The sequence below is a fragment of the Barbatula barbatula genome (assembly GCF_947034865.1).
Source record: "Barbatula barbatula genome assembly, chromosome: 23".
NCBI lineage: Eukaryota > Metazoa > Chordata > Actinopteri > Cypriniformes > Nemacheilidae > Barbatula > Barbatula barbatula.
Window position 1 is genome coordinate 9609992 of NC_136786.1, and position 16193 is coordinate 9626184.

At 37.6% G+C, this 16193-nt stretch overlaps 1 protein-coding gene across 1 annotated transcript in view; it reads right to left on the reverse strand.

Moving 5' to 3' along the window:
- pard3aa (par-3 family cell polarity regulator alpha, a) overlaps window positions 1-16193 on the reverse strand; it is a 348067-nt gene that overhangs the window by 106179 nt on the left and 225695 nt on the right. Inside the window, exon 17 of the mRNA XM_079487989.1 lies at window positions 8322-8564. Within this exon, the coding sequence (XP_079344115.1) occupies window positions 8322-8564 (243 nt within the window). The remainder of the gene's footprint in view (window positions 1-8321; window positions 8565-16193) is intronic.

The following is a 16193-nucleotide window of genomic DNA, read 5'->3' on the forward strand; positions in this document are numbered from 1 at the left end:
TATCAGTCAGGGTTAGTTTGGTTTGTTCTACCCTCATAAATGTACATTTTCAATGCAATTCAATCTACAGTTAATTGTTTTGGCGAAGGACATACATAACAAATTGAATTGTGCAGCATGTTGAAATGATGTGTGCAATTTCATTTAAAGTAAAAAGCAATTTTATATAAAGGATAAGGGAACCACCCAAAATACCCTAGCAACAACCCAGCAATACCCTAGAAACCACCTACAACACACAAGCAGCAGCCGTATAGGTTTGATATTGGGGAGCACCACTTATTTTCTTTTTAGAAAATGTGAAAACCTATCGATTTAAATCTGCAATGTGTACCGCTTGCCTGTCTAACGCCATCTCTGTTTGAAACATTAAACTGCATGTTACTTTACATACTACTCTCTTTTTTTCTGTTGAAGTCAGATTATTTCCACATGTGACCATATATTTATTATTCGCATTATTTGGTCAATGTAAATTTCACTATTCATGTATGTATGCTAACTTAACATCAGCCAGCCCAGGGACTACGGGTGAAAATGAGCTCTTGAGCTAAAAACCTGGTACTATGCATCTCTCCCCTTGAGGTTGATGTTTATTGTACGCTGTCCCTGTTTCTCTAAATAAAAAAATTATAAAAAAATGTCAAACCGACATTTCCCGCATCAATTGTTGTACGCTAACCATTGTTGTACGCTTACCATTGTAAGCTAGATAGTAAACTTTGTAGACAAACTTTATGTTGGCTTGAGAAAGCCTGACTAGAAAGCTTTAGAAAGAATATTTAGGTCAGAAGGTTTTAAGTTTAAAGAAAGTTGAAGTTTTAACATGATGCTTGGATGATTTAGCACAAATAAGCATGTTGCTAGCATGATTTAGTGTGATGTTAACATGTAGCATTGTATAGCTTATTAAAGTGTTTGTAAGATTCCTTTCATTTTCAAAAAACCTGAGCACGTTCGGAAGACCATTACGAAAATGTTGATCAGTTAGAAATATAGTAATAATTATGGTAAGAGACATTCTTATGTTTATTCTTATATGAAAAAAGTTACGGATTGTAGCTTTATGCTACAAGCGCAACTGATCCTTCTGTTGAATTTAGAAGGAATTCAGGGTAATGTATTTGTATATGAGTCTCAAATTTGTTAACCCTCTTCTTTAAACATTTAAACCACATATTGAAATGTAAGCAAATCTATAAGAGGCCTTTTTAGAAACTTTCTCTTGTATTTCTCTTGTATTTCATTTCTCAAGTTATTTAAGTCTGAAGGCGCCCCTTTATCATTTTGCTTCTAAAGGGTCATATCCCCAATGAAAGCACGGCCATCTCAGCCAAATTCAGTTACCCAGCAGCACCACAGGAAGCCTATTAACGTTATTCCTCCCTGACCCAATAAAACATACAAAAGAAGTGAACTCAGAAGTTCAAAAGGCCCAGAATGAGACATCAGAAGAAGTCCATCTTCTGTTCACCTCAGTGCTCTGAAAGTCTTCACAGTGGCCGTCTGTGTGTTCGGTTCCACTGCACAAGTCTTTTAATGACTTCATGCCGCCCTGAACTAGATGATACTCCGAATATAAAGTCACGGCACCCTTTATCGATTGACAGCGGTATTTTTACTTGAGGCGTGTATACAAAAGTACACAGAGATCTCAGAATTCTCTGAAAGCAAATTATCTCCCAATTGTTTCCCGCGCTGTGTGCATATAATAAATCATCAACAATATTTCAGCACACCAGAGACTCTGAAGCCTCCTCTAAAGCCATTGGAGAAAGAATGAGCAATAACTTGGCAAACGGACTTGTTTTATCACGTCACCGCTCTGTCGAGATGTTTGCGTCGAAGAGTTCAGCTCTCCTAATGGATGATCCACAGGAAGATGGTATTCACAAAGCACTTCAAACTCTGATAGCCCATGAATTTTGTAAAGCAAAATTTTATGGATTCCAGTCAAAGGGATGATATATTTCATTAATGATTTATTAATGTGAGCAGCCTGATGTGGCTTCAGGAAAGCGAGCGGGCGTCTCTGCGGGAGCGTTTTATTTTGGAGTGTCGTTTGCAATGCTAATTCGTGTAACATCACCTATGTTAGGGATGCTTTCATATCAGTCTAATCACAAGGGACTGCAGCTGGCTGATCATTTCCATTTTAGCGCCGGTCTGATTACAGCTACTGTCTCCGTTGCTGATGGTCTGGACGTAATTAATTTGTCACTAATTGTCAGTATAAAAACATTCAGAAAACGGGGAAAAATGATAGGCCGCTAAAAGCAAAGTGCTTTTCAATAGAGTGATGTAAGAGCGGAGATGCGGCGCTGATGACAGATGCCTGTGTGATTAGGGTTTATTAATACCCAAGCCATCTATGATGCCAGACCAACTTTGATGGCTAGAAGAAAGGCTCTTATCAAAGCGAGAGGCCATCGTGGATTATTTTGCGCGCTTAGATGAGCGATGCTCGCAAGGGAAAGAGGTTGGGTGCTTGATTCCGGGCTGATACTTTGTTTTATTCACTTGCGCAAGTTGTTATCAGCGTCTTTCAGTGAGGACGTCGCTTGAATAAAAGCCCACTGGATTAATGTATGTAGTGTAAGATAAATCGCAGGTTAAACTCTTTGTTTCACTGTCTTTGGCTTTTCAATTCCAAATTTTTGGATGATAGCGGTAATGAGGTTTGGCTGGATATCATTTTCATCACTTATGTTCTGCTTATCGGATAGCTAGAAGCAAAGGCGACACATCTCCGGATCTTTCTGTATGTGGCAATTAAAACTAGGCATTAAAAGACTGCGCTTATTGTGAGCCTGTGGGTTAGTGGTTAGGGCATGGCGCTAGCAACGCCAAGGTAATGGGTTCGATCCCAGGGGATCGCACATAGTCAGAAACAAATGTATAATACAATGCAATGTCAGTCGCTTTTGGATAAAAGTGACTGCTTAATGCATCAACGTAATGTGCGTTTGATGGAAATCTTTTGGACACCTGGGAGGACCGGGTAGTTTTTAGTCCAAGCCCGGTCGAAATTCTCATGATGCATTTCAATCTAGTTCTCAAAGATGAAATCAAAAGAGATTAATGGGAAATAATACAGAAAAGCAGGATGCATATATTGGAACGTGTATTCGTTCACAAACATCCCTCATTAACTTTAAAAAAGAAGCCCGGTAGTCAATACAGCAGCAACTTCACAGATCAATCGCTTTTTTATCCAAACGGTTATCACTGTAAGTTATGGTTTGGCTAATTGTCGAGTGAAATGTGAAAGGAAATAAATGAGGGTAATTAACAGGAAATTTCAGCTGCGCAGGACTGAGTAGTAAATGTTTTGACATGGCAATCAAAAGGCATCATTAGACGTCTCTTTTTGACATCTCACACTATTCATTCTTTCTTTTGAATGCCGATCGCTTCTAATAGAGTCTTGAAATTGCCACTCTGGCTGAAAACCCGACGGGAAGAAAGAGCCGAGCACATTTAAACCTGATATTTAAGGAACATAAAACATAGCGAAACACAGCCTAACTCATTTTCTCGGCTGGATATCTCTCCGTGACACATTTTTCCTCGGGTGGTGCCAAATTCACATTTTATGTAAATAAAAGTGTCTGCGCGAAAAGAAAAAGCCTGCCCTTATCTGTCAACTTTTGACTATTAACCTCGGTGACAGGCATAGGCAGGTTCCTCTTATCTAAATTGAAAAACAGAGTTATTTGAATATCGGAAGCAGAGAAATGCAATATGCTTCTACCGTGAATCTTACGCATTTGCACTCCATTGCTCTTTGGGAAAGATAAGACAGTATTTAGCGCAATGTGGACATAGCTTGCAAGAACAAAGGGATTCAGGCGAATAATTTGACTTTCTTTTATTTCTGCTCGTTTTTTTAATGGAATCGTTTAAAGGGGAGCAAAAGTAATAGTGTGATTTTTCTGTTAATTCTTCTGACAGGTGTTATTTCTTGGACTGGGGCTGTCTATTTGACAGCCTTCATGAACTCATCTTAACACACTGTTGGTGAAAACGCAGCATTAGACGGTACAGAGACTTTATTTAACTCTTTGCCAAATATTTCACTTTATTTTATTCATTTTTTTGTCTGAATTCAGTAAACCACTGTATGTTATACAAAATAAAATAGAATTTGAAATAATTTATTTAATTTATATTTTAAATAAAATGTCAAATGTATTTTGTAATAACATGAACACAATAAAATGATATATATACCAGTAGTGTTTTTTTATTTTGAATCTGTTACAGTCTATAATTATTATTTAGACTACGAAGAGTCAATCATTTGTATTTGTTAAATGATTGGGTTTCACAAATCAATATTTTCACATATATACACTGTATCACTTTGCCGTAGTTTTGCAGCAGGTTTGCCAGTAACTTACTGTAGACTGAATTACTTTCCTATTAGTACTGCTTTCAATTGGGGTTAAACTTTACTTGAACCAAAATTAAAACACTTTGACTTAAGATTAAAAATGAGAAAAAGAGACTGTTATTAGCACAACAACACTGCAAAATTGCCTTTTTGTCTTGAGTTTATTAAAAATAATAGAAACTCCTTCAATTATGATAGATTTAGATAACAAGAAAAGTGACCTAAGATATTTGGTCTTGTTTTAAGAAAGACTATGTACTATGTAGGTTTATGTTTAAAATTAAAACCTACTGCACGGTAACTATTAACTGCATCTACTCATCTATTGCACGGTAACTTCAATAACTGCATTAACTAACCAACTGCACGGTAACTCTATTAACTGCATCTACTCATCTATTTCACTGTAACTTCAATAACTGCATTAACTAATCTACCGCACGGTAACTCTATTAACTGCATCTACTCATCTATTGCACGGTAACTTCAATAACTGCATTAACTAATCTACCGCACGGTAACTCTATTAACTGCATCTACTCATCTATTGCACGGTAACTTCAATAACTGCATTAACTAACCAACTGCACGGTAACTATTAACTGCATCTACTCATCTATTGCACGGTAACTTCAATAACTGCATTAACTAATCTACCGCACGGTAACTCTATTAACTGCATCTACTCATCTATTGCACGGTAACTTCAATAACTGCATTAACTAACCAACTGCACGGTAACTATTAACTGCATCTACTCATCTATTGCACGGTAACTTCAATAACTGCATTAACTAACCAACTGCACGGTAACTATTAACTGCATCTACTCATCTATTGCACGGTAACTTCAATAACTGCATTAACTAACCAACTGCACGGTAACTATTAACTGCATCTACTCATCTATTTCACTGTAACTTCAATAACTGCATTAACTAATCTACCGCACGGTAACTCTATTAACTGCATCTACTCATCTATTGCACTGTAACTTCAATAACTGCATTAACTAATCTACCGCACGGTAACTCTATTAACTGCATCTACTCATCTATTGCACTGTAACTTCAATAACTGCATTAACTAATCTACCGCACGGTAACTCTATTAACTGCATCTACTCATCTATTGCACTGTAACTTCAATAACTGCATTAACTAATCTACCGCACGGTAACTCTATTAACTGCATCTACTCATCTATTGCACTGTAACTTCAATAACTGCATTAACTAATCTACCGCACGGTAACTCTATTAACTGCATCTACTCATCTATTGCACTGTAACTTCAATAACTGCATTAACTAATCTACCGCACGGTAACTCTATTAACTGCATCTACTCATCTATTGCACTGTAACTTCAATAACTGCATTAACTAATCTACCGCACGGTAACTCTATTAACTGCATCTACTCATCTATTGCACTGTAACTTCAATAACTGCATTAACTAATCTACCGCACGGTAACTCTATTAACTGCATCTACTCATCTATTGCACTGTAACTTCAATAACTGCATTAACTAATCTACCGCACTGTAATTCTATTAACTGCATCTACTCATCTATTGCACTGTAACTTCAATAACTGCATTAACTAATCTACTGCACTGTAACTCTATTAACTGCATCTACTCATCTATTTCACTGTAACTTCAATAACTGCATTAACTAATCTACCGCACTGTAATTCTATTAACTGCATCTACTCATCTATTGCACTGTAACTTCAATAACTGCATTAACTAATCTACCGCACGGTAACTCTATTAACTGCATCTACTCATCTATTGCACTGTAACTTCAATAACTGCATTAACTAATCTACCGCACGGTAACTCTATTAACTGCATCTACTCATCTATTGCACTGTAACTTCAATAACTGCATTAACTAATCTACCGCACTGTAACTCTATTAACTGCATCTACTCATCTATTGCACTGTAACTTCAATAACTGCATTAACTAATCTACCGCACTGTAATTCTATTAACTGCATCTACTCATCTATTGCACTGTAACTTCAATAACTGCATTAACTAATCTACCGCACGGTAACTCTATTAACTGCATCTACTCATCTATTGCACTGTAACTTCAATAACTGCATTAACTAATCTACCGCACGGTAACTCTATTAACTGCATCTACTCATCTATTTCACTGTAACTTCAATAACTGCATTAACTAATCTACTGCTCTGTAACCTATAAACTGCATTAACTCATCTTCTGGACTGCAAACTATTAACTGCATTAAATCGTATTAACTGCATTATATCGTTATTGCACCGTAACTTTAATAACTGCATTAACTTCAACTACTGCATTAACTCACCTATTGCACTGCAACTTTAATAGCCAATGTCAATAATCTATGCATACCTAAGTCACTTGCACTATTTTAGTCTAACTTATTATCTGTTCATAGCCACCTGTACATTAATGTTCATAGTATATAGCCATCTGTATATATTGTTCATAGTATATACCTACTGTCATATTTTCATAGAACATTCCTACTGCAAAATATTTTTATAGTCCATGCCCACTGTATTATATTCTCCCATACTGTATTCTGTATTTATTCTAACTGTATATCCTGCACTTGCTAACTGCACTTCTGGTTAGACCTAAACTACGTTTCGTTACACTGTACTTGTATATGTGTAATGACAATAAAGTTGAATCTAATCTAATCTAATCTAAAATGTAAATTAAATTTACAGTAAATTACTGGCAAACCTGCTGCAAAACGACAGCAAAGTTTTACAGTGTACATTTCATAGATGTATTAAACTAAAATAACTAAATATGTATTTATAATTAGAACATAAAACTTTATAAGTAGCATTCATTGTGGACAGCAAAGTAAGAATTTCATTGCTCAGGGAAACTTGTTTCCTCACTGGGCATATGACAATAAACACTTTGGATCCTCTATAATAAATTAAACAGTAATCTAAAGCAAAGGAAATCCACTGAACCATTATAATAATGCCACACATATTAAGTGTTCTTGAGCAAAAAGACGAAGCATACTGTTCTAAACTAATTTAAGGTCTTTTAAGACACCTTTAAAGTCCCATTACAGCAAAAACCAACATGAATGTCTGGAAATTCATTAGATCACAGGCAAAATGAATACTGAAACATATACAGATGCTTATTGGCTGTTTATTTCCTTTTCAGACTTGAAGGGAGGGCCTGACCTACATACAGCGAGCAGCCATCTCTTCTGCTATTCTAATCTTCACAAGACATTCCCGTGGGACTCACAGCCCTTGTTTCCCTACTGAGCACCGACTATGAACCGAAGCTAAATTGCTGCATGATTTCTGTTACTCTTGGTCACTTATTGTGCAAGACAACCGATGTAATTGGCATTGATATTGTGTCACATTGCCTTTATAGTGCCTGTGCAATTATGGTAAATGCGCAGTGATTACATGAGCTGCCATTTTCAATATACAAGAGAAAAGGCGAGCTTAAGGACAAAAAGCACTGGTTGGAACAATAAAGCATAAAGTTCAAGCAAGCTTTTTCTGAAGACAATGAAAGTGCCGTTAGACAATGCAAAATGACGCTTGGGTGTTGTGGGTGGTTGTCAGGGCATTGCTACATGGTTGCAAAAGTTTTTGGTAAGTTGCAAAATGGTTCCTTGGGGTGGTTGCTCACTAGCCCAATTCAAATGATCCCCATTGATTCTTTTGTCTGTGGACACATGTCTTGGAAATCTATTGGAAGTAAATTGGGGTTTTATGTTTAATTTATCCACAAAGAGAAAATGTGAGACCAGTAATAGCACAACAGCTGCATATTTGGAAAGAACACTTGTTCAAATCCCTGCACTTCAGTGTGAGAAATAGCAATAAGATGACTGGGAATGTTTGCTAATAACCCGTATCCATACTCACGTGTGTCCATGCCCTCATCGTCTTCATCAGGATTTACTATAATCACACCTGGCTTGTCGTATGATTTGTCGATGGCTGCCCGAAAGCTCTCGTTGCATCCCCTTCCCCTGATGATTCTGGGGCGAGGCCTGTGGAAAGCGACGTCTCCGTTGAGTGTCGCCTCGGCAACAGCTGTTTGGAGGCTCTCCAAGGAACTAGACTTCTTTAGGCCCAACGACGGTCCAATGTCTCGCATTGAGTTGCCTTTGGGTGGAAAGAGAGAGGACACGTGTAAGAAATTGTTTTTTTCCCCTTTCTCTCCTAATTCATTTCTGTAATTCTGTAAGACGAATGCGCATATTGAGGTCGTGTTTATCTGCAGATGGAGGGTAAAAAATAATGTAGTATATATGGCTCCGCTGGATGCGAAGTGAGGCGTCAGCCACGTTATCCGTCACGCGAGGTGGAAAAAACCCAAACACATTTTTAACTCTTGAGGTAATGTGTGCATCTGCTCCCCAATGTGTATGTGCGTGTAAGCGTTTTACATTTATAGGAGGGAGCACATAACTGCTCTCTGTAGTTTAAGGCACTGATGGATGGCCCAAATGTGAGGCCCATTATCTTCTCTGTGTGGTCGTGGGGGAAGGTGGAGGATAGGGTGTGGAGAACAAGAAGGAGGAAGAGCCAATGCCCGTAGACTAAACACAGCAGAGTCAGACCATTCTGATCTAGCAGCAGGTCCTGCCCAAAACTCCCTGAACTAGCCTGCTTAATGACCTTTTCATGCCTTTAATCCACTTGTTCCCTGTTAAGGGCCGCTCACAAAGACACAGTAGGCCTGCACTTCAAACAACCGCCTGCACGGAGACAACATTAATCCTTCTTATGAAATGCTGTGAAGGAGGAATTCTGGAAGTTACCAGATTGAGAGAAAACGGTTGTTGGATGGTTGGGTCCGTCATTTGTGTGTGTATATACAGGGTCAAATATTAAACTTTATAAATGTCTTTGTTCTGTTGAACACAAAAGAAGATATTTTAAAGAATGAAGGAAATCAAACAGTTCTGGGGCATTTTTATCTAAACTTGTAATTTGTCCTACTACGGAAGTCAGTGGTGGCCAAGAACTGGTTGGTTACAAGCATTCTTCCAAATATCTTTCTCTGTGTTCATCAGAACAATGTCATTTATACAGATTTGGAAAAACTTAAGGGAGAGAAAATGAGGAAATAATTTTGTGGTAAACTATCCCTTTAAGATAAGTTAATGCAAAATGAGTAAATATAAATAAATTTACTGACATAATAATATTAACAAAGATAACTAAATGCTTAAATTAATGTTAACAATAGTGACCTTATTGCAAAGTGTTACCATGATTCTTTATACGGAAATGCATTAAAACACTGACTGCCTGACCAAAACCAAAGTCTATTGAGGAAACATCGATGTCAAAAAACTACCTCAAAAACCCAACCCATAATAATAGTTTTTTCTATAATATCACAGTATACCATGGAATGTCATAGCTGTCTTTATTCTGACTACGTGTGATGAAAATGTAATAAGTATCCTAGATGAAAAAATCTGGTGGGTGTTTTTATGATGATAGCCAAGCGCATGTTGACTATTCCACAAGTGTCAAACAAAAATCCCATTATCATACAGACAAAAATATGTTTAATACAAATCATTGCATGTACGGAAATATTTACAGCAGGTAAATTTGCACAATTCCCTTCATTGGCGCGATGTGTAAAAAGCTTAATATTGCGTGAATGTGTGTTGTGTAAAATTGTGTATAAGCCCTATGGAACAGACTCTGAAACAGTTGCCAACTACCAAATATGATCAAAGCCACCTGCACTATTGCCAAACAATGGTCCCCAATAATATATCCCGAACAATAAACGTAGATAAATGCTAGTATGCATGACTGCTTCTTTCACACACCCACAAGCGCATTAGTGATGTATGATTCTGCTGCGTAGGATATGAAACCTTTCTAATGTACTGTAAGTCCAGCTGTGTGCATCTCAGTGAAATGTATAGCGTGACGGGTTGGCATGTGTGCGTTCTAACATAATTAGCATGCAAATGATCTCTAAACAAACGTTAACCAACAGCAGCTCTGCTGTTCTCGAGAGCGTAGCAGAGACTGTTATTTCCATTTGCCGGCATAGCAGGAACGTCCCGTTTCGTGTTAAAGACCTTCGCGACAGGTATTGATGGAAAATGTCTCGGCTGCGACGCTGAAAACACAACCCCCGCTACCTCTGTTTGCATTTAATGTTCTCCCGCTTGGACAGCCGTAATTATTTTTCCTATGGCTGCTGTTCTTTGTTTAGATTTGGCTAGTGAGGCGAGACTTGAAGCATTGGCGGGTCTGTCAGAGAACGCCTGTGTGAGGTTTTCTAGAACCGTGACCCTGAATCTGCGGTCGTGTGGTTGGGCACGATGATATTTCACATGAAATTACGTCTGAAGATATTGATATTAAAGACGGCAAATGGAACATGGTTCTTTCGTTGAGGTGCTTAATCAATGACGCAGGTTTCACTTCCTTGGAAATCCGGTTTGCCATCTCAGCAAATCTAAACTGGAATCCTACATACTGTCAAAACACAGCTGTCTTCTCAGATGATGCGTTACGGTGGACTCGACAGTTTGGGCCGTTAACATCTTCCCGTAGATTTCTGACTTGTTTACAGAGCTCTTAATGGAGCGTGTTCAGTGGCTGCTGAGCTCCCGGACGAAGCAAAACAGAGATTAGCTAACCAAAATAAACCCCCTACGCCGCAAGAAAACAATTAGAAATCTATTACCTCCTCTTGAAATACGAACAGCGCTTCTGAAACATTGGTGAGCATGCGATCGGTAGACACGGAGGAGAACGAGGGTTTTGAGATGATTACAGGTGATTTGGGTAGTCGATGGGAGGCGGAACGCCAGGGCTGTGGTGTAATCCAAACTAAAACCACAATTGTTATCATTCTTTCGCAACTGGTAGCAACATCTGCGGCCGCAGTGCTTTTGAAACCTTTCTGATCCTTTAACCAAGCAAATGTGCACTGTGGAGGCCACTGATTATCCAAGCCAGCGCCAATACTGAGACTTGACCCCACTACACGGGTCCGGAGACTTACAGTCTCGATGTTCACAAAATCCTTAATTTAATGAAACATGTTGCCATGGCAAACACAGTTGGCTTGGTGGTCTTTCAAGCACTGTTCAAAATGACCAAAAGGGAGCCCTCGACATACAGTTCAATTTCAAGCCATGTGTTTAGTCAAAGTTTGAGTCACTTGTGAAAGAGATTTCAATAAAATGTTTATATACATTTTATACGAACAATAACTCACTGTGAATTGTATTTGTTTTTTCAAATTTGTATATACAATCAACTTGACTCAACAATTCATTTAAGCTTTTTTACATTAACAAAATAAGCCATTTCAAACAATTTTTTGAGTTATATCAACTAGCCACTTTTTACAGTGTATAGTTGACATGGCAGCCTTTGCTCTACAGCAAACAATTCTAATGTTGGTATATAATTTAGCAAACATTAGGTTAGTATAGTAAGTAAAAATTGTCAAGAAAAAAGTATAAATAAAAACAAAGACAGTTTACCCCAAACTGAAGATTCTGTAATGAATGACTCACTCTCTAGTTGTTCTAAATCTGTACAAATGCCTTTGCTCTGATGAACACAGAGAAATATATTTAGACGAATGTTTGTAACTAAACAGTTCTTGGACCTCAATGACCGCCATAGTAGAAAGAATGGTAGTCAAAAGTGCCCCGAAATGTTTGCGGTGCTACATTCTTCAAAATATCTTCTTCTGTGTTCAACAGAACAAAAAATATATATTAAGTATTTTTTCTTACTATGGTAATCAATGGGGTCCAAGAACTGTTTGGTTATAATTATTCTTCCAAATATATTTCACTGTGTTCATTAGAACAAAGAAATATAGACAGATTTGTAACAACTGGAAGGTGAGTACATAATGACAGAACTTTCATTTTTGGTGAATAAATGAAGGTAACGCTATATCTTGTGTGCTTAATTTTCGATAAAACTCTATAAAAAAAGTTGAGATATTATAAAATTGCATGTACTGTATTTAGAACACATAAAACGCTAGATATATATTAGCCTGAGCAAGTCAACCATAATCACAAAACAATTCAAATTGCGGTGGAAATAATCGAATGACTATGAAGAAAAATGCTTAAAAGTCGAAAGAGTAAAATGTGTTATTTCACAAAAGATAAAAAGGGATAAACTGGCCACAGTTGAAAACACGCTCATAAAGGATCAAGTCATCCTGTGAACGCTGCAGCACACAAATGAAGACAGTCTGTTTCCACTTCACTTAAAGCATCTATTCTCTCTTCAACCATGCATGTTGTATATGTGGGGTGTGGGATTCTTAGATTCGGTTCGTTACTATAAGAAATGAAAAATGAAAGAATCAAGCAAGCCTGCGGAGCATGTGAAATGACATTGTTTCCAATATGCCAGAGAATCCTTCTTAATCAACATGTGAACATGAGCCTTTCAAAGCTTATGTGCAAATCTGAAGTGCAGGGGCTCAAACACAAAGACAGTGAGCACATAAAGCCCTGGCAGATGGCACGGTTCAAGGAAACACAAATGTACATGGCTCTGAATCTCAGAATAATCAAACCTCTAAGCCTGTTCTGGATTCTGCGTCAAGGCATTATATCGTCTTGCTGCAAAACAAGTCAAGGACCAGAAAGCTTGTCATTGTACTTGTTTGTCTGTCTGTCTGTTTGTCTGTCTGTCTGTCTGTCTCTCTCTCTGTCCGTCTGTCTGTCTGTCTGTGTTTTTAGAGGATTTTGACATGCAACCCTCAATGGGTCAAACCTCTGTATGATTTATATCACATTTCATATATGCTCCGGTCTGTGCTTTGGTTTTCTCATCTAGGCGTGAACGAGAGAAAAGACAAAACGAGAAATACATTTAGAAATAGAACGGTGGTATTAGAATAGCACAGTGATGGTATTTTCACTATACACGATGATGTATTTGATATATACTGATAAAAATGGCATAGTAATCTTTTATATACCATGATACCTATGGATAACCTTGTTTAAAGTATTGTACAGTTAAATCTTTTGGGGTGTATAGTTACATTTTGAGGGGTGTGTATATAGCTTAAACTCTTATTTATTGACAAACTGTAAAATATAAGTTGAGAGAGCCCTTTGCTCTAAACAATAAAATGCAGATCAAACTCATTCTAGATGCCAGCAGTAAACAAAGCTACACGTGATAGGAATAAAATCATTCTGTAGGCCTGTTCCCTTTCATGGGGTTAATATCAAATATCACCATTTATTTATTTCCACAGAATTGTATGTATTACCTGTGTATTTCCAGTACGTTTCGGTCAAAACTTCATACAACATTCAACCATGAACAATCCGCTTTAAATGCTTGAATTTGATTACATCATATGGAAGTTTGAACCTTTCTTCACAAACAACTTGAGACGTTAAAACAACAGTGCGCACCGGACGAGAAGCGGCGGTGCTGTAGAAAGGAAACATAAGCGTGTGCAGACACGCGGTGGGTTCCAAACAGAATACATCTCCCCCTTCGGGAACGGGACACCATGCAAAAGACACTTAGCCCAAATAAAGAGAAAATGGGGTTTTTATTGCTCCTTTTGCCAAGTGAATTTTAAACGGACAATTGCGTTTTTTCCCTTCAGAGCTTGCACATCAAGAGCTTTACTGTTTGAAGAGAGTAGGGAATAGGGATGATCACTTCGGAATGGAACGCAGGAAATGATTTTTGCACACCAAGGTTAATGTAAGACTTCGAGTTGGGTTACGTTGCATATAGATCCGTCATTCGGTGTGTATACACTGACAAAAAAGGTAAATTGTAACTTAAACTTGTATGGAAATAATACAATATGCTATTTTGTATTATTGCAAAGTATTTCGAAGAAAACAATAGCAAATGACGGCACTAGAGATATCGCTATGGGAATTTACAAATACACCGTAAGTGTGTCCTAATTTGAGGGAAAAAATACACAGACCGATCTCTTGTATGCTGTATAATATTATAAACTAATATATTGTTTTCTACATTTTTCACACCAAATGACACATGTATAGTTTATTTGTCAACTATAAAAATACATATTTTGTATTTGTAATAATCATAATTATTAAAATTGTGTTAATATTACAGATTAAATTATCGTAAATAATTAATGGTCAGTATCTGGTTTCGCGTCCATTTACAATGTTGCCTTAAGAGCCACAATGGTCATAAACACTCTTTGCACATCACTTTACATTGCTCAAGAGACAGAACATAGTAAACAAAACAGCATTCATTTATTTTCAATAAAATGTCTTCGTTTTACTATCATTATCGTAAAGTCTCGGCCACCGTAATCCTCGTCATTGTGAACATGGGATATTGTGACAGCCCTATATTGTATTCAAGGTACTTTAACAGACATAACAATGATATAAAACACTACTTTTACAGCGCAAAGAACAAAGGGCATTATAATGTTCCCAAACATGCTATTACCATACACTCCTTTGTAATGGAAAGGGAAGAACATAACACAAGAAGCAGAAAAACAGAAAGGAAGGACACAAAGAGGGAAAGAAAGATATAAAAATAACATGCAAAGCGCCCGCATCTCTTTAATTAGCAAAGCCCACAAAGGCACCTTGTGCTCTCGGGTGCTTAAGAGTGATTACCATTAAATGCTCAAAGAAAGCTCATTTATGCGATGAATAACCTGCGGTTGTTAATTCAGGTGCTTTGGCCGTGCTATTGTTGAGATGGCTGAGCAATATTCTTATGACTGATACTCGAGCTAACACAGCCCAGCATTTGCGTATAAAAGCACAATCCATCGCTCCTAATTTATTCAGCGAGCTGCAATTTAATGCATCAAGTTAAAAGGGTGATTAGGCCTGAAATAGCCCCGCAGCGGCCAAGGAGGTTTTGTCCTGGTGTGTCCAGGAAGATTGAAAGAGTCTCGGGGTTACAGACCTCACTCCTGCGTGTCCTGGATTATGAGTGGACATGAGGATGTCCAGGTTGTCCCTCCCTTCTTTACATCTGTCCCAATGAACGTTAATACCGCAAGCCGATCAGTCACGGCCGTCTCATCTGTGCCTTTGGTTTAATGATATCAGTGATGCTCAAAATCTGCTGTGCCATCATCCACATTTGCGCTTAATCATGAAACTGTCAGACGGCAATATCATTATTAAACGTCATGTCTAGTTACACACCGGCACTTCATAAATCTTGGAGCAAATGTCTAGTTGCTTTTGGACTGTTCGCTGTATGTTAGACCGCAGGTTTATTAGGTCGTCAAAGCACGGGGCACGGTGGATTTTACACAGCTGAGGTTGTGGTTCAAGTAATTGAACATAAACTGAAATTCTGGTGGAGGTTCATAACCGTTGAGTGGTTTCAGGTGTACGAGACCTTCACACTCTGTAGACTGGCTATCTAAGAGATATTGCACAGACAAAATGGAAAGAGTTGCCTGTCGCCGACTGGAAAAGTCAAGTTTACTAGGTATGACACTAAAAAAAAAAAAGAATTTAATATTTTTGTCTTGTTTTCCAGTGTAAATACACTGTGTGCATACTTATTTTGCAATTTGATATAGAATTAATATTGCATATTTATCATAGGCATTTAATATCTTTAGACTGTGTTAATGTCTTTTTTACTAGTTTTACCTGTAGAAGACAACAGGCTTAATAGTTATGCACACCAATTATCAAGCATTTTTCACTTCCAGCCTTTGTTAAGGCAAAATAACAAAAAGTTTTGACATGTGTTGTTTTCTAAAAATAT